This window comes from Protopterus annectens, chromosome 4.part0 (genome assembly GCF_019279795.1).
Source record: "Protopterus annectens isolate FY-2018-M chromosome 4.part0, PAN1.0, whole genome shotgun sequence".
NCBI lineage: Eukaryota > Metazoa > Chordata > Ceratodontiformes > Protopteridae > Protopterus > Protopterus annectens.
This window is the reverse complement of record NC_056733.1, coordinates 1,702,138,123-1,702,158,421: the sequence shown is the minus strand read 5'-3', so window position 1 is coordinate 1,702,158,421 and position 20,299 is coordinate 1,702,138,123. Positions and strand designations below refer to the sequence as shown.

The window sequence follows — 20,299 nt, the reverse complement described above, 5'->3', positions numbered from 1 at the left end:
TGTCTATATACTTAATTGTCTGCAATATATTATATTTCCTGTAACTTGGCTAGAATTAGTTGCCATTGTTTGGCCTTTGCTCATTTATCTATGTTTGTTTGTTTGTTTGTATCATTCGGCTTTTCCCGGTTAGGGGGTCGCCACAGCGGAACTCCGGTCCGCCAATGATTGGCAGTAGATTTTTACGTGCTGGCTTGCCGGGCCTAATGCAAACCTTCAATGAAGGAACACCCATTCACGCATGTCACCACACAGAAGATGGTCTAACTGAGAATCGAACATGCAACGTCTAACTGTGAGGCGACAACGCTACATAAATTCTATTTAAGGAAATTTTGTAAAATTTCATGCTGTATATATTAATTTTTTTCTTATGGACCTTTACTCCCCGGGCCTCCACTGAAAATGGGCTCTTCACGGACCAGTGGGCTATTCCAGTAAACAAATGGCAATAAATAAATAAATAAATAAATTTAACTATATATATATATATATATATATATATATATATATATATATATATATATATATATACACCACTAAGCAAAGTACTCTCTAGTATGCCAGTCAAAAATGAAGATAAAAAACAAGTGGTACACCAAAAGCAGAATAGCGTAAAAAATCCAAACCACAGTATTCACTTCAAGGTTTATTCGAAGGGGATCCAAAAGTTAGCACTTTCACGTTGGTTCACAACGCTTCATCAGACTTCAATAAAAATTTGCCAGTGCTCAACATTTAAATAATACTTACAATTAAGCAATCAAATAATGTCCCAATCAGACACTTAAAGGGATACAAACATTCATATTCAATGACGCATATTTTTATAAATGTTATAAAGCAGCAACATCCATAAGCTTTATGATGTCTGCATTAAAAATAACGTATAATAGACATAAAACCATAGAAAAAACATATGTATATATGAAATCTAAAAACTTTGAGAAAAATATATATATATATATATCCCCAAAAACATTTTCTAAAATACTAAAACTGTATGTATAGCTTTGGACTACTTCTATGTAGTAGCAGTGGGCCATGACTAATGGCTATATGGTCTGGCTGCCAGGTGCGGTTTAAGTGACATCTTATCATTTAGGCCATAACCTATATGTGCCTGTAATCTAATAATCCATTTATTTTCCAATTCCTCCATATCATTTTTGACATTGCCTAACCTAGGTGTTTTATTAACTAATTGTGGGTGTTACAATTAGTTAATAAAATTCTGCTTTTGGTGTACCACTTGTTTTTTATCTTCAAATACATTTAACTGCACTAAGCTAACTAAAAACACATTAGCCTCCAAAACCATAAAGAGTCCTGCCCTGGTGTTTTAGAGCATACACCACATCCATATCTGTAACAGTTTTCCTTTTAGCATGCTCAGTGTAGGTAACAGCATCGCGGACCACATTCTCCAAAACCACCTTCAAAACACCGTGGGTCTCTTCATAAATAAGGCCTGAAATACGCTTGACACCACCTCGGTGAGCCAAATGATGAATAGCGAGATTTGTAATACCTTGAATATTATCTCGCAAAACCTTACAATGTCTTTTAGCACCACCTTTACCAAGACCCATTCCTCCTTTATCACGACCAGACATGGTTCCTCAAATCGAATACCAATACAACTTATATTAATAAGCTAACTAAAACCTTCTTGAGGTCTTCTAAGCCAGGAAACCAATTGCTTCCTGGGAGCTTTTCTCCAAACTCCTGCACCGAAAACATACTTCATTAGGTTTATAATATCCGATAAATGTGAATTTAAAAAATGCAAAATATGTTAGATCTTTGGTAGACAATAGGCAATACATTGCTTTTAGTATAAAAGTCTGTCTATGGATGCTGATTTTATAGTGCAGATTTATGAAAGAAAAAACTGTATTTTGTTTACCGACAAATGCTAATGTTGTGGGCAAACAAAGGGATATATTTCTGTAAGTGTGCAAGTTAGATGCAAGATATCAGTGATAGAACTGTTCATCTGTTCTAGAGCTTTCCGATGATGCATGATAAGAGGGGAGAGCATAGTGCTGCTTTTTTATATTGATGGATTTATGTAAATTATGCACATAAGTTCATAATATTCCAGAACAGTATTAATCTATACAAATAATTGTTTTAGATGGCAAGTATTAGCGATAACATTTTATGCCTTAATATTTTGTATAAAATGGCACCATTTGTTCACCTGTAGATCAAACAGCTTTTATACAATTAATGCAGTAATAAAAATATAGGCAACAGCTGTAACTGCTTTACCAAAAGAGCATTATATCTCAGAATGTCTCCATATCACCCACCATGTTTTAATGTCATTTTTTACTAAAACCCACTGCTTAAATATACCACAAGGAAATGTCATTTTTCATAACTTTTTTACAAACACTCCTTAATACACCAGCAATGTACATCCCATGCTGACAATTTCACTGAAATGTTTAACAGATCATGTCAAGGTGTAGATGCCACCTCAACACCTTAGTTTTATTTATATAACTTTACCAGTACATCAGAAATTAGACATTGAAAATAATGACAAGTATACTCATTTCTGGAGTTCACGGAAGCCTCCTGCAAAGACAAGTATGCTCTTACATGATATTCCTGTAGGAAACAATGCAGATTATGTTACAGATGGACATCTGTCTCTGTAACTGGAGTAACTGGAGAGGAAGATTATCAGATGTATCATCTGGTTCAGATTTGACTCTGTGGTGACCTTGGGCCTTCCTATCTTAAGAGCGCAATGAAACATATTAGCAAGGAACTTAAGAGTAGTATTAAAACATGTAGAGTACATGCTTAAGCATGCTACAGATATCAAAGGAAGCTATAACGTTTTCTTTAGATATGTCAGGAAATTAAGGAATAATGCCAATGAATGCATTCAGCTCATTTATAATACTGTCACAGATTCTGATCTTAAGGGTAGCGCTAATAGACAAATTTAATGTTAACTTTCACCATGTGCTGACATTGTTGCCTTTACTACCCTTAAATTTATTTATTGTTTATTTGTTGTTGTTGACAGGGAAAGTCCAACAAGGTGTGATCCCATTTTTAGCAGAATCCCAGGAAGAAAAATTCCACATATAAAGCTTATAAGAAGAATTACATTATCTTACATATAATTCAAAGTAGAACAGAATGAATACACAATTCACAAAAATATATAATTCTCAGGTATAGTAACAGCAGCATAACAGGTACAAAATAAATAAAGTAAATATTAGTCTAGCTGATTTAGTAGTTTTATAGTTTTGGTAGAAAATAAGTTGTTGTAAAGGATGACATATAACAGGCAGTCATAACATTCAGCATGAAAGCTGGTCAAGGATGTGGTGCAGAGGTAGGTAGAAGTTGATTATGGAGACAGTGGTGATGGAGAAAAAGCAAGGAATTAACAGGGAAAGAGATGGGAGAGAGACGACATAGTTAAGAGGATGTGCATGATGAAGGTTTGATAGCGGGACCAGAGGTTTTAAGTTAGGGGGTAGTGTTAAGGGGGGTGAGGTCTTTTGTTATAGAAATGTATGTGCAGGTGTTGAGAGAGAAATAATAGTGGGGGAGCACAGGGTGAGGTGAAAACATTGTGTAGTGGGGAGATACAGGCATGGGGGAGAGGGTTCAGGGAAGGGGAGAAGCTAATGATTAAGAAGCAATAGTTTGTTTAAGAGACTTAGAGATTTAACTGTTATAACAGGTTAGTAAGTAGAAAGCAGATGGGACTTAACCGGGCTTGGAACAATAGCACAAATAGGTATTGTTTAGGTGTTGTCTCACTTGCATTTGAAGACAGCCAGCTGATGTATTTCTTTGGAGATATAAATAGAGCAGAGAGAGTCGCTAGCAGTATTGTATTGTAGGATTTGGGAAAAAGCAAGAGGGATTTGATGGATGATCTTAGTTCTCTGCTGCTAGAGTAAAACTTGACCATATTTTGGAGTGCTGGGCATTTTTGCAGCATATAGATATGTTTATGGGCAGTGATTAGCTGGGAAAATGTTAAAAAGTGGGGGTAATTCTAGCCAGTGTAATTCTGTTAGTGCAGTACAGTGGTATGCCCTTTGGGGGTATTTGTAATGAATTTGGCTATTCTGTTATTGCATACTTCTAATTGTAGTTTTCCTGTTTTATTCACATTAATAAGAATTGGTGGTGCATACAGCAAAGTTGAAAGCAGATAGGTTCTGGCTGTCAATCGTCTGGGTGAGTCTGTAAGAAAAATCTTTATGCTATAGTGGGACCCTAGTTTCGTGTGTGTTTGTGTGTGTGTGTGTGTGTGTGTGTGTGTGTGTGTGTGTGTGTGTGTGTGTGTGTGTGTGTGTGTGTGTGTGTGTGTGTATGTGTGTGTGTGTATGTGTGTGTGTGTGTGTGTGTGTGTGTGTGTGTGTGTGTGTGTGTGTGTGTGTGTGTGTTTGTGTTTTTTGATAACTTGATATAGATGCTGATCAAAGTTAAATTTTTCATAAATTAAGTACAACTAGTACTTTTGTTTGGGATACTCTTTCTATTTTGCTGTTTTCGGATGAGCAGATGTGAAAGGAGGATGTTAGTTCTATATATTTTTTAGGTGCGAAACGCATTGTAAAAGATGGGAGTTGGTTAATCCTTAGAATTTTGTAAGGGTTTGTGCACAGCAGATGAGGATGGAATCATCTGCATATTGCACAGTTGAGACAAGGCTGGTTGCTGTGTATAATTTATTTGTAAAGCTTTTAAATATAGTCCTAGGATTGATCACTGCGTGATTCCTACAGTAACTACCAAGGGAGGGAAAAATTCCAGTTCACATTTAACTGCTTGTTGCTGACCAGTTAAGTAGTTGAGAAACCATAATAGTGATGAGTGACTAAGTCTGAGGGAGGATAGTTCAGTGAGGAGTTTGTGATGGGAGACAATTGCATTAGACAGATCACTACAGACGGAAGAGACTAGCTTACCTTCATTTCTATTTTGGTTGAGCATATTGGTTAAACTAAGGAGACTGGTTGTAGTACTGGGGTTGGGATGGAAACGTGTTGTGTATTTGTTAAAAGATAGTTATTGCTGAGGTAATTAATGAGTTGGTATGGATGCATTTTTCTAGTATTGGGGATGAGGTGGGATAAAATTACCATGGGTTTGAAGTTTGAGATTTTAGTAGAGTTTCCAACTTTGTGTAGGGGAATGATGGAGGAAATTTCCATGTTGCTGGCATGTGATTTTCTGTAATTGAGTGTTTAATAATTATAAAGATGAAGTGGGAAAGAATGTTTGCTGATAGCTTTAAGTATTCCACAGGTAATTTGTCAACTGCTAAATTAGTTGGTTTTAAGTTTGCTTAGCAGTTTTCAGTGGAAGTTTGGACAGTTTGAAATGAAAAAAAATATATATCAGTGCTGTTACCTGGGGGATTTGTGGTTGTAAGGGAGGTTGTGCTTTACCTTTAATTAGTGACAGAATAAAAAAAGTAGTGAAATAGGAGTTAAATTGTATTGCTATATTTTCTTTGCTATTGTTGGGTTTTGGGGTTGAAGTGGAGGATTGGCCAGGTTGCAGAAGTTTTTTTTTTTTTTTTTTTTTTTTGATGGATGGCCAGAATGGTTTTGGGATTGTTTTATTTTATTTCATTTTGTTGCTGCTTGTCTTTTTTGAAGTGTTATTTTGAGATATTTCTAACCTGTCTAAAATTGTATAGGGTTTATTTTGTTTTGTTTGTGTTCAGTTGTTTCTAGGCTTTTCTTTGTTTTAGTAACTGCATGGTATCTTTGATTAGCCAGGGAGGTGGTATAGATTTTGATTTAGTACTAATTGGGTTGTTTCATTCAGGATATTTAAGAAGGTGTTTAGGTTACTTCATTATTTAGGGGTAATATATTTAGTGAATTCCAGTTGCAGGGATGGAAGGAGGAGATGAAGGCTTGTTTGTTAAAGTTTCTCCGGTGGTATATTTGATTATATGCTATTTTTCTATTTGGAAAAAAGGCATTTTCTCTAAATAAATAAATTACTTTACACAACAACACATACCTACTCACTGTGTTGCCTTCCCTACCCCCTTAAAATGTAGTTTCCCTACAAATATTCTTGAAACAAGTCTTAGAACCCCTATCAAAGGCTAAAAATAATACTTCTGTCGGACCAGACTACATACCAGGCTGTATTCTCATCAGTAAAAAAACAAAACAAAGAAAAAAACTCAGGAATCCAAAAACATGCACAGAAAATCCCACCAGCAACAGTTTGTTTAAAGTTCACCAAAATATTCAATACACACTGCAGAATATCCTTTATCCTTTTATTCACACAAATAGTATTTCATCCCAAACACAACGGAACTTCATCAGATAAAATACTTGTTCAGCACCTGCATTTTTAAAAGACCTTTGAACCAATGAAATTGTCTCCATATATACACCTACTTTAAATAACCAATAAAAACTTTCATAAAACAATAATCCCAGGCCCCTACACATCCGTCCATTGTCCAATCTCCGCCAAAAGCAACTGGCCAACGGGCGTCCTAAAATACAGACATATGTCAATCAAATTTCTTTCTTATGACATATTGATTGTGGACTTGCTCCACCTAAAGAAAACCTTATCCCCTCGAGCCACATGCTCTAGGGATTTAAACCTCACCACAACAATAAATAGGACATGCTGGAGGGATAGATTCCTGTCCCGGAGACTTCCCATGCTTTGGAACAAGGTTCCAATCTACATTAAGCAGAGCTCCTCACCAACACTCTTCAAAAGAAACCTTGACGAGTGGATGGGAAGCAGAAAGTTTACCCTGGGGATTACTTCAGTGGTTCTGCTGGACAAAGGCACAGGGAAATAATCTAAGGGGGCGGCGAAAGCCAACACATTCTGGCTAGGCTTATAAATGCCTTCAAGCTGATAGCCTAGTACCTACCTATGAACCTATAATAATTTAAATAATGAATATTGTATTTAAGTTACAAGTACATTCGATTTGAAATCTAAAATGCATTTTAAGTAAAGATAAAAAAGAAGAGTATCAGATATAACGATATATACGTATCTATGTATATATAAAATTAGTATATCATGTTTAACCATGCAAGATATAATAAATATGTATGCTTTTCAACTAGTTAACATAATCATAACTATTATTAACTTAAAAATATGAGCAAAGAATTCATTTTCTACACTTATAAATACCCATTCAGATGGTAAGAAGGGCATATCAGCCTAAAATAGACCAAACAACCAAAATTTCATTAACAGGCATGGTTTAATAAAATCCACTCTATAACAAACACTGCTACTCAGGTTATCCCATTGGATACACATCGGCCAATAAGATGCCTAATTTGGCACTAATCGCCAGTCATAATCTAGAATTCAGAGCATAGCTGTGAATACAGGAACTTGGCATCAAGAAACAAAATAATTGACTCGCTATGACTGAATATGACCTATAGATTATTGAAAAGTGACTTATAGGTCATCTCAGAAGTCATAAACAATATGAAATTTCATACGCAAACACAATTTATGAAGTCCACTATATAGTGAAGGTTTCTACTCCCATAATCATAATACATGAACATCGGCCAATAAAAGGCATAATTCAATACCAGCCACCAATCAAAATAAGAATTCAAGACCTTACTAATGAGTAAGGCTAATTGGCGTCAAAGACATAGCAGCACTATCCACTCACTATAACTAATTTCAGCCTATATGTTCTCAGAGCATAACTTATAATTTATCACAAAAATCGTCAACACTATAAACATTACCATAAAGTAAGGTGAAGGTAAAACAGTTATTACAAACATAAAAGCACATTTAGATAGTAAACAAACAAATCTGGGCTCAATAACCAATCAGATCGCGTTATGCAAAATAGCCTAGAGTATAAACAAATGGCAATTGCCAAAGCTTTGCACTCTCATTGACTATGAGTCCACAAATGCACGAATACAAGGCTTGACTTTCTCAACACCCTAGTTCAATACCAGATATATGTGATCAGCGCCATAAACCCGTCAGATTGACATTTAATAAATAAATAATAATGTTAGTAGGTAACATCCTACCAAATAAAATGCATATTAAACATAAACAGCCATTCACAGCTTCACATCAATTCCAATGCAAAGCTGTAGACAACAATTAAACTTCAGCCAACGATCACATAAGAAAAACGACGTATAAAAAACCCAATCACTGGAAACAATTCAAACATCCATTCAATGATTTAAATGATTTAAAAAAATCTAAAAAATCTAAAGTGCTAGTATACATTATTCCCTCACAAAACTAAATATACGTGCGTACTAAATACTAGGCCAATAATATATAACACAACATCTCTCACACCAATCAAAAAAGGGGGAAGAGTGATACAAACAGAATAACAAATATCTCATATTAACTTCATTACAATTGGCCAAAACATGGCTGATTCACAGATGCAAAATCACATTATTAGTCAATATTATAATTAAACCAATCTTATCTAAAAAATAATTGTACCACAGAATTCAAAAACTAACCATATATTCAAACAAAAAATATGTTATTATTATTACTACCTATCCACCAAAATATTAATCAATAAATACACTAATAATTATCATCTAGTGATTGCCTTTAGTTTAGTATTGTCTTTAGTGGCGACGATTGGACAATAGATGGATGTGTAGGGGCCTGGGATTATTGTTTTATAAAAGTTTTTATTGGTTATTTAAAGTAGGTGTGTATCATGGAGACAATTACATTGGTTCAAAGGTCTTTTAAAAATGCAGGTGCTGAACAAGTATTTTATCTGATGAAGTTCCGTTGTGTTCAGGACGAAATCCAATGTGTGCGAATAAAAGGATAAAGGATATTCTGCAGTGCATATTGAATTTTTTGGTGAACTTTAAATGAACTGTTGCTGGTGGAATTCTCTGTGTGTGTTTTTGGATTCCTGTATTCTCGTCAGTGCCAAGTATTAGCTATCTGAGCCTCTGCTTAAGTTGTTCATTCTCTGCCTGTTGACATGGTTTGTGCAGAATGCCTGGAGAACATTCACCATGACTCCATTATGCAAGGGTGGCCTCTCAACAGACCAGCTAATTATAGGCCCATCAGCCTTACCAGCCTTATATGTAAAACCAGGGAACATATAGGTTTATAGGTCTTTACTAGACTAATGACTACAAGGACATTGCATAGCCATGCATCCTGAATCTATGAAAAGTTCTGGTATCCTTGATAAGTGTAAGCAGGTACTTGGGAGGTGGAATATTTACAAGCAGGGGCCTGGGAGATTAACTATTTACAGGATGCCTATGTCCATTAGAGACATAGGTGTCAAACCAGGGATACATTTCCTGTTCCCTATCCTATTGTCCAAGTTACACTTGAATTTGGTTAGGGAAGAGCTCTGCTTCACATGGATGGGGACCCTGTTCCAGAGAAGGGGTAGACTCTGGGATACATACCTGTCCCTCCAGCAGGTAGTATTTATACACAGGCAAGGTTTAGGTCTTTAGAATGGGTAATTCTGGTGCTATTTGTTTTGTGGATATGCAAGAGTTCCATCAGAGTGGGGTGTGACAATGACTTATATACCAGGTATAGATCTCTCAACAGCCTGTAGGAGACAGAATACAGGAATAGGGCCTTGAGGTGGTCTGCATAGGACATGTTACTTACACCTTGTATTCTTTTAGTGAGGAATCTCTGTGGATGTTTCAGTTGTTGGATATGCCTGGTTAGGTACATACCAAAGGGAGCATTGTACTCAATAATAGGGCTGATGAATGCCGAATACAGTGGGATAATGACTTCCTTGGACCTAGATGTCCTACCTTTGTTTGTAAGTTGCACAACATAGAAGGATTCCTCACTACTGTAGACATGTGATGGTCAAAGGCTAGATTACTGTCTATGTGTGTCCCAAAGTCCCTGACTACTGGGTCAGTTCTTAGGGGTGCGTTGTCAATATGAGAGATGGCAGGAGTGGATGACTTCGTGAAGGATACTATTAAGCATTCCTTGACATTTAGTTTTAGCCCTGGCTCTGGCACCAGTTGTTTGTCTGTGTCAGCCCTTCCTGAAGAACATTTTTCTCAGTGGGTGATTCAATGATAGCTCCTAATTTGTAATTATCTGCAAACTTAGTCAGCCAGAGGCTAATGACATTGGCCTTGACATCAGAGAAGTAAAAGCCAAAAAGGAGCGGTCCCAAACCTGATACCCACAGGATTCCTCTTGTGTCTAGCCTCTTTGTAGAGGTGGACTCCCCAGTTCTAACTTTCTGCATCCTGTCTGTGAGCCAGCTGGCTATCCACTGGGTGACATAAGGGTTTGTACCTAACATCTTAAGTTTGTCAACAATGCCTGAGTGGAGGATTATGTCAAATACCTTGACCAGGTCAAGGTAGGCAGTGTGAACCATTTTACCCTCGTCCAATATTTTGGTGAGTTTGGTGAGGTTGAGTAGGCATGACCTGTCCTTGATGAAACCAAATTGAGTTTGGTCCAGTGTCTGGAGATTTCCTATGTCATCACTGATCATTTCTATGACAATTCTTCCCATGGCTTTGCATATGAGACTAGTGGGACTTTCTGTGTGCAGAGGGATGACTGTTGCTATTCTCCATTTATGAGGCACAAAACCTGTTTGGAGGCTACAACTTAATAGCAATTCCAGAGGGCCTATTTAGAAGGCATCCTGGGATATTACACAAACTCCACTCCACACACCTTCAGATAGAAACAACTCTGATCCAAAACAGTACCAAAACAGCAAAATCTTCAGAAGTCAAGAATCGAAAAACAGGAACCAAAGTCAGATCCAAAAGCAAACTCTTTATTCTCCAGTGCCTCGGTGTAACCACCTTTCAAGAGTATACATTCTCACTGAAAGAATGGATATATATATATATATATATATATATATATATATATATATATATATATATATATATACTCATAGCAATTAATTAAACAATTAATTAAACAATTATGTTCAAAAAAGTTTTAAAGCAGACAGTTATATTTCAAAGCATTTTCATCATTACAAAGACATTTCACACTTTCTAAAACTGTTCCTGTTAAAAATTAAGCATCACTATTATGATAAACACTAAAATGTGTGGCAATAAACTTATTTTTCCTTTTATGTCTTATGTCTTTAATGTGCTCACCTAACCTAATACAAAACTCTCTTTTAGTTTCACCTATATAATATAATCCACAGGGACAGTGTAAAGCATACACAACTCCCTTGCTTCTACAGGTAAAACTATCTATCTCTTACTGTGAACCTAATGTTGTTAATATAATTAAATGTTCTAACTATATTCCTACAAACACTGCATCTACTGCAACATCTTGTACCAAATTCACTTAGTGGTCTTGGTAAACAAAATTTTGGCATTACAAATTTACCATGTACCACAATATCTTTCAAATTTCTTCCCCTTTTATAGGAGAATAAAGGTTTTTGTGGCAAAATGTGCATCAACACCTTGTCTTTCACTAAAAGTTTCCAAAAATGTTCCACTACATCCTTTATGTCTCCACTTTTTACATTGTATGTACAGACAGAATAAATATCCTTACAAGTTTTATCACTGGTTGCCAGATGATATTTCTTATAATGGTGATGTTCACCCTTTGGATCTGACTTTGGTTCCTGTTTTTTGATTCCTGACTTCTGAAGATTTTGCTGTTTTGGTACTGTTTTGGATCAGAGTTGTTTCTATCCTGGGATATTGTCTGGGGCCACTGATGCATTGTGCTTGGCCTCAGAGAGAGCATTAAGTACCTGTTCCCTAGTAATAGCAGAGTGAGTTATATTTGATGGTATTTCCTGACAAAAGGTTGATGGGGAGAGAGGGAGGGATAACACTGGAGCCAAATTTGTTGGCCAGAATGTGTGCTATATCTGCCAGCTCAATATAGGTGGCCCCATTTACAATGAACTTTACACACAATTGTGTATTGCCTTTGAGGTTGCGGATATAGCTAAAGAATGTCTGGTGGTTGTTCTTGGCCTGGGAGGCCAAATTTACCTCAAATTTGGCTTTGGTAGACTTTATTTGTCCTCTGAGTTGTTTGTCTTGTTTGATGAGAGTACGTTTATCCTGCTGGGTGCTGCACCTCCTAATTTTTGCCATGATTTGCTTCCTTCCATTATGCAGCCTATTGATGTTGTGATTCCACCAGGGTGGCTTGTTCTTTTTGCGTTAGTTCTGTACTTCTTCCTGGTGGGTACAGCTGCCTCTTTGCAACTATTGACATACTAGTATAGGGTTTCTGTGAACAGTTCTTCATAAGCAGCAGTGATCTCAGGGTTTACGGGAGCTTGAAATTTTGCCAGGTTATCACTTAATAGTAGGAAGTTAGCCTTAGAGTAATTCCTGAATATTTCAAGGTTATTTGGGGTTCCAGGTTTTATTTTCACTTCAAAGAAGTCCATTTTGTGGTCTGACCTTACCAGGGAAGACATTACACTAGGGGGAGTGGGTTTCCTGGGTCATAGAGGGGGACCTATAGCTTGCAAGGAAGTGGCACTGTATTTTGCCTGTGGTGATTTGAATGTGCATTATCCTGTTTTACTAGCTTTGAGGCATATTTATTTCTGATTTAAAGTGAGACACCTCCACTGTCTGTGTAGCAGCTGGTATAAATTTGTGGAAGGCATTATAACCTTGCACTATTGGTGTGCTCTCCACGGCTTTAAATCGTGTCTCAGTGACTGCACTGACACCAGCATTCTCTAAGGTAAAGAGAGCTTCTAGGGAGTGGAGTTTTTTGTTTGACTCCTAGCACTGAGCAGCAACACCTTTAGATTATCTTGGTTTTGATTTGCTATGTTCGAAGTACTTTCAGTTTGGTATTGCCTAAAAAAGGCACTATGGGGGGAAGCAATGTTTTAAAACCCAGCCCCATTCCTACCTCTACCATAATTGGAAATGCAATTGCACTCTACCTACCTAACCTGCTTATTACATTAATGCACTCATTGCACTTAATGTACTTCCCACCTTTATTCTCCCCTTTCCTGGGGATTAATCTTATTTACTGCCATCTTACAAATGTTAGTTTGTGTACCATTCACTGATGATTTACGACCTCTGTATAACTTAAACGGTGTACTACTGTTTCTATAATCTATAAGCGTGTAAGTATGTAATGTATGTTCATCTGTTTTGCTGCTATACTTTGCTTAGTTTTACTATATAATATTACAATTTGCTTAACTGTACTATTTTTACTATGTAATATGGAGCTTTTTTCCCTTGTCTCCACTGAAAACGGGCTCCATGAGCCCAGTGGACCTCCCCAGTCATCAAACTGGAAATAAATAAAATAAATAAATAATATTCAAAAGCCTAGAGGGGAGAGGTGCAGATCATCCCTGGCAAAGCAGCATGATCTGTTAGCCATCTCTTTGTATGCTGACAAATATTAAACCCGCTTAGAATGACACCAGAAATTATGTCAGTTATTAAAGTCAGTCATCTTTTTGTTCATATTGTGGCATCATTCTTGGAGAAGGTAAAATGTTGCTCAATGCTAGGCTCATACCAGCCTGGGAAACATATTCTGAGAGCTCCATGATTTCTCTCTTCATAAAGTTTAGAGAGGTACATCTCAGGTCATTTACACCTACGTGGACTATGACTGAGTCATACTGTTACTTGTAGTCCAATGACCTGAGGGTGCACATAATGTGGCAGATTCTGGTCCCTGATAAGCAACTGACTGTGACTTTCTCCTAACTCAGCCTGGTGAGTGAGACATCAGTGTGTCTCACAATGGAGTCTATAATGACTAAAATGTTGGATTGTGTGGTGGCTTGCCTTATGGGCTTAAAAGTAGAGGCTCCATGAGATGTGGCTGTATGTGTTGATGTGGGTGTTGTTTTGAAAGAGAGCATTCAGGGTTGCTGAGGGTATTTGTTACGTGTACTTCATCTAGGAGGTCTTTGGGGTTTGGAAAAGTTATATTTAAGTGCTTCAGCATATGTGGGTCTATGTGTTTGCTTTGAATTGTTTGTGATGGGTGAAGTTTGTATACTACTGACAACCTTATTGACATTATGTCTACTAAGCTGTTTAATGCTGACACTCTAGCATGCCTTACTGAGGCGCCTGTTAAGCAATATTAGATGCTGCACCTAACTGTAGCTAGTATCCTGGCATTTTCTAACTAATTGGCGATATTGATAGTTGTCCATGTTTTTAGATATTGCTATACACTAAGGCTTGCCTCTACAAAACGTCATCAAGCAACTAACTGAATGTACAAACTGTTCTTCATTGTATTGTAACTACTGTTTTAGAATTATCTTTCTCACTCCTTGGAATATTTTTTGATATAACTACTGATATTTGAATGTCTAACACAGTCTCTGTTTTGCTGTAATATACATGTCAACCTGTTAAGTATCATTTTGTTTGTTTATCAAAGTGCTAAGTGAAGCTTATCATAACCTACTGACTTTCTACTGCACTATTGCTTCCACTTTACTTTTTATCTTCTCCTCTCTTCCACTTCACTCCACACTATAACTCCATCCTCTACTCTGCATTCTCCACTTCTGCTCTCTCATTCTCCCCTTTTTACCCCTACTCCATTTTTCTAACATTTTGTTTTTTCTCACTCTTCTTTTCAGCCTCTCCCCAAGGTGTTATTCCTCTTCTTCACTACAAAACAGAATATCCTTCCTTTCAGAGAAGATGGCGGTGGGCAGTCTGCTTGATCTATATCAAGTTTACTGGGACCCTATCTCCCTAAAGAGACTCAGTGTATGTACTCTGTCTTACAATATGTTTTACTAGCATCGACTGTAACTTGACCAGCATTTCTACCTCGGTACGTGTGAAAGCAGCCTACCAGTGGTCACTGCACAGGCCCCCCCCACCCCATCCTTGGCTTACTGTCTTGCAATCTACTCCACATACTTACCTCTATCTAACTTCTTTTTTTTTTTTTTTAAATTCTTTATTACAGTTTTATATGCAACAACAGAAGTCAGTGGTTACACAATATCAGCGATACATAAGCATTAGAACATTAAAACGAGATATAAAGGATAAGATATCATTTAAGCCTATTGTCATACACATACTATCTACACAATATATACAAAGTGCCAATGTTTTAAATTGGTAAATCCTACCAATCTCTGACCCTCGATAACCTCTATCTAACTTCTATATACTGAACTTCTAAGTAGAACCTCTTCTCCTGACAGTGCACCTCCCTCTTTTCTCCACTAGGTGGCAACATACTCACTATAATTTAAGCCCAGCAATACATTCCCCCTAACTCTCCACTAAATAACTCTACCTTGAAAGTGTCTCTGCCCCTCACCAAGAAAGCTGTAATTTTATCTCCCCTCACACATATACCTGCTTTAGTAAGTGTCTCTGTCCCTCAGCAAGACAGCTGTACTGTCACCCCTCCTTACTTATATACTTGCTTTATTAGAAGGTTTTTCCCTATTGATTTAGGACACTAAGAATTTTTAGTTCAAAGAAAGTTTTTAATTCATATACCTGCACCCCTGCAGTAGTTCTCCTTCTCCTGCCTCAGGTCACTGATTGTTTCTGAGCCTTCCCGCCTTCCTGGCTCTTCCCGCTCCTTTCGCACTATGGGCTCACACCGCTCCCCTACCCTGCCCCCAATTCCCACCTGCCCCCAGTAGTCCTAGATTTATCCCTAACTCTATCGTCCCTCCCCCCTCCCCAACCAATCAGGACACTCATCACTATTAGGCCTTCCCTACTCTCCAGCCTATCAGGATACACCCTACACTCTCCCACATTTCTACCCTGCCTACTTCTCTATAACACACCCCCAACACACAATCTCATATCTCCTTTCTCTTTTAATCATTAACTGTCTCCCATTACCATGCTCAACCTTCCTTCCAAAGTACTTCTCTACTCTCCCTTCGTCTTACTTCTACTAACACTATACCATTTAACCTCCTATACTACACCACAAAGGTGGTGCCTCAACGGATCCTGGAAACTATCGCCCCATAAGCCTGACTAGCTTGGTCTGCAAAGCTATGGAAAGGATCATCATGGACCTCATAAATAAAGATATTGGGGACCTACAGACACTGGATCCTACCCAGTTCGGCTTTGTTAAGGGCAGATCCTGCCTCTTAAACCTGGTCGATTTCTTTGAAATAGTCACCAAGGCCATTGACGAGGGGAAAGTGGTCCACACAGCCTACCTGGACCTCGCAAAAGCCTTCGATACAATACCCCACTTGGGCATTATAGATAAGCTCACCAGCTTAAATATAAACCCCTATGTCACTAGATGGGTTGCAAACTGGGTCAAGGACAGAACCCACATGGTTAGAATTGCTGGAGCCATGTCAGACTCCAAGCCAGTTACAAGTGGCGTCCCACAAGGCTCAGTCCTGGGACCTCTCTTGTTCGGTATATATTTCTCAGAGGTACAGGCCAACATGGAAGGACTGTGGCTGACCAAGTTCGCAGATGACTGCAAACTAGGCACCGTAATCGACTCTCCAGCTGACACAAGCATCCTACAAAAGGGCCTCAGAAACAGACAACTGGTGCCAGAGCCATGGCCTCAAGCTAAACGCCAAAAAGTGTATAGTCATCCCCTTTGGCAAAAACAAAATGCCCACAAATTACCACATAGGTGGTAATCCATTAAGTACAGAAGAAGTAATTAGGGACCTGGGGACCCAAGTTGATGGCAATCTCTCATTTGAAAACCATGTGGCCAAAGTGGTTAGAAAAACATTTTATATAGCCCACCTAATCATGAAGGGATTCACATCTAGATCAGGGGAGGTCATCGTGCCTCTTTACTCATCCCTCATCAGGCCCATAATTGAGTACAATGCCCCTTTTGGGATGTAACTTACCAGACACCTGCAGCAACTGGAAAGACCCCAAAAGTACCTCACCAAGAGGATCAAAGGGCTCAAACAGATGCCATATGCTGCCCGGTTAAAGAAACTCCAGCTCTACTCAGTGGCATACCGCCTGCTCAGAGGCGATCTGTGCCTGACGTATAAAGCCATGTCCAACCCGGAATTAATGGACATGCTGCACCTCAAAAAATCCAAATCCCATCGAGCTACGCACTCGAGAGACTTGAACCTCAGCACTGAAATAAATAGGACATGCTGGATGGACAGATTCATAACCCAGAGGCTCCCTTCACTCTGGAATAAAATCCCAGTCCAGGTTAGGCAGAGTCCCTCATTGACTCTCTTCAAGAGGAATCTTGATGAGTGGATGGGAGATTGTAGGTTTACCCCGGGTATCACTTCTGTGTCACTGTTAGACAGAGGCACAGTATATTAACCTCAAAAAAGGGCATAGCAAAATTAATTTAAAATGGGTGGCGAAAGCCAAACACACTCTGGCTAGGCTTATAAATGCCCTAGGGCAGATAGCCTAGTATGAACCTATGAACCTATGAACTCTCATATTCACTCTCCCCCTTTCACTCCCCAGCACCATTACACATCACACTTCCACAACATCTCTGCATCTTTAGTTCCCTCCCACCCTCTCCTTCTCTTAAAAATAAAACTTTTTCTAATCACTAACAACTACTACAAACTTAAACCAACTCACTACCAACATTATCTAGCTAAACAAAAATCAAATAAACGTATCCCCAACTTTAATGGTCTTCATTTAGCTGGTGACATGCACCCCAATCCAGGCCCAAACGTCTCTCCTACTAATCAGTCTTGCTCCAAAAATAAAACTACTCATAAAAACCTCAAATTCCTCACAATCAACGCACAAAGTTTAAAAAATAAATTAACACTCTTCCATGCCTGGCTCTCCCATAACTCCCCAGACATAGCAGCCATCTCTGAAACCTGGCTAAAACCACACATTAATGAATCTGAATTCCTACCTCTCTCCGATCTGATCGTACTAATAGAAGAGGAGGTGGAGTTGCCTTAATCTACTCTAACCTCCTAACTATGACCCCATACCCCAACACCATCCCTTCTTTTAATAATGCAGAACTAGTTATTGGTATACTAAAAATAAACAACCACAAAAGCATCTGTATTATTTCCCTCTACATTCCTCCTGGTAACAACACCAATACTTTAGAAGACATCCTCTCATGGTCCTCTTCTAACATTAAACTAGAAACCTTTATTATGAGAGATGTAAACATTGACTGGGGAAAAATCAGCAACCCTAATCCCTCCATTACTATCAACCTATTCAACTTCACTCAACTTACAAACTCAATTACCAGACCTAACAAAACTACCCTCCCTGGCTCCATACTTGACTGGATACTAGTATCACATCCTCACAAAGTTATAAAATCTGGTGTCAATCCTGACCCTTTAGGAGACCACCTCCCTGCCTTCTCCATTCGAGCCACTCACTCCTCACCTCCCTCTCACCACTTTATTCAAACTCGTAAACTAACTAACTTTAATCAAACTTCTTTCTCAAACTCCCTGAAGCTAACTAACTGGAACCCCCTAAAAACGTTGCCTCTAGACAAAGCGGTTGACTATTTCAACTCCACATTCTTAACTATCCTTAACTCCCAAGCCCCAATAAGATGAAAAAGAATCAAAACTAAAACCACCCCTTGGCTCACCAATGACACAAAAGATTATGCTTCAAAAGGATAAAACCTGGAAAGCCTACCTTAAACACAAACAACCTGAAATATTCCTTAAGTTTAAACAACTAAGAAATCTTGCCAAAAAACTAGTCATTACAGATAAAAAATCCTACTACATCAAACTACAGGAAAACCACACAAGAAATCCCAAACAGTTCTGGAACTCCATTAACTCCCTCTTTACACCAGGTACAAAAAACAATCCCTGTCCTGACACCAGCAAATCTGACACAGAAGTTGCCTCACTATTCAATTCCTTCTTCACCTCCTCTATCGCCGAACTAACCAAGACTTTCACTAACAGCAACCCCCCCCAATCTATCTTCCTCTCCCTTTTCAGCCCCACAGATTTTCAACCTCAAACCAGTACCCACCAGCCTAATAAAGAAACTGCTCTATAAGCTAAAGCCTTGCTCCAATGCCCCCGATGACATTCCTTCCTCCTTCCTAAAGATAGCTTCTGACTCCATAGCATTTCCCATCAGCATCCTAATAAATAGGTCTCTACTCGAATCCTATGTACCCAAACTCTGGTGTTCTGCTTTCATTCTTCCACTTCACAAAGGAGGCAAAAATTGTAACATCTCCAATTTCTGTCCCATTGCCATCCTCTCCACTATATCCAAAATCCTAGAAAAATGTATCCACCTACAGCTTATGCCTTTCCTTACTGAACACCAACTACTCTCTCCAACCCAGCATGGCTTCCGCCCTGGACACAGCACTAATACTGCCCTTCTCTCCTTCCTTCATTCTGTTAACTCTGCACGTGACTCCGGTAATTTAGTGTCATCTGTTCTACTAGACCTATCCAAAGCCTTTCACACCATCTCCCACTACCTCCTTCTAAACCACTTCTCTGACCTCAACCTGAGTCAAAAAGCTCTTTGCTGGTTCTCCAGCTACCTTTCAAACAGGTCCCAAGCTGTGAAGTGGGGCCAAGCTATGTCTACCTTCCTTCCTACCCCTACCGGAGTACCCCAAGGTTCCATTCTTGGCCCATTACTATTCAATATCTTTATTAACAACTTTCATAAAGCCATCCCCAACACCACAATTGTGCAATATGCTGATGATTCCACTCTGATCTGCCAAGCCCCTTATCTAATAGAGCTCCAATCTCTAACCCAAACAGCATTTTCAACCACTGAAAACTGGATGTTCCAAAACCACCTCTCCCTAAATGCCAACAAAACCAAGATCCTGCTCTTCTCCCCCTCCAAATCCTCATCTCTTGACAAAAACTCTTTCCAAATAACCAGCCTTAACAACTCCACAATTGAAATAGTAACCTCCACTAAACTTCTTGGTGTTACAATAGATGACCAGCTCAAATTCAATACTCATATTCAACTAAACATCAAAAAAACACACATAAAACTTGGCCTACTGTATAGAAACATCCACTTTCTGTCCCATTCCACTAGACTAACCCTTGCCTCTACTTTCCTCCTTCCATCTCTACTATATGGCGCTCCTCTGCTCACTAACCTATCTTCTACCCTTACCTCCAAATTGGAACAATGCTACAATAAAATCTCTAAATTTGTCACTAAATCCAAATCCTCCTCACATCACTGCACCTCCCTTCACTCTCTAAACTGGCTTGAACTCCCAAATCATCTTAACTTTCTCCAACTTACCA

General features: G+C 38.5%; 1 protein-coding gene across 1 annotated transcript; it reads right to left on the bottom strand.

Moving 5' to 3' along the window:
- Positions 1 to 1,304: 1,304 nt before the first annotated feature.
- Positions 1,305 to 1,616, bottom strand: LOC122800196 (histone H4 variant TH091-like). The gene has a single exon (XM_044069701.1). The coding sequence runs from the start codon at positions 1,614 to 1,616 to the stop codon at positions 1,305 to 1,307; it is 312 nt and encodes a 103-aa protein (XP_043925636.1).
- Between the last annotated feature and the right edge of the window lie 18,683 nt (positions 1,617 to 20,299).

Coding starts and splice junctions, on each gene's coding strand:
- LOC122800196 (XM_044069701.1), bottom strand. CDS start 1,616: ATGTCTGGTCGTGATAAAGGAGGAATGGGTCTTGGTAAAGGTGGTGCT.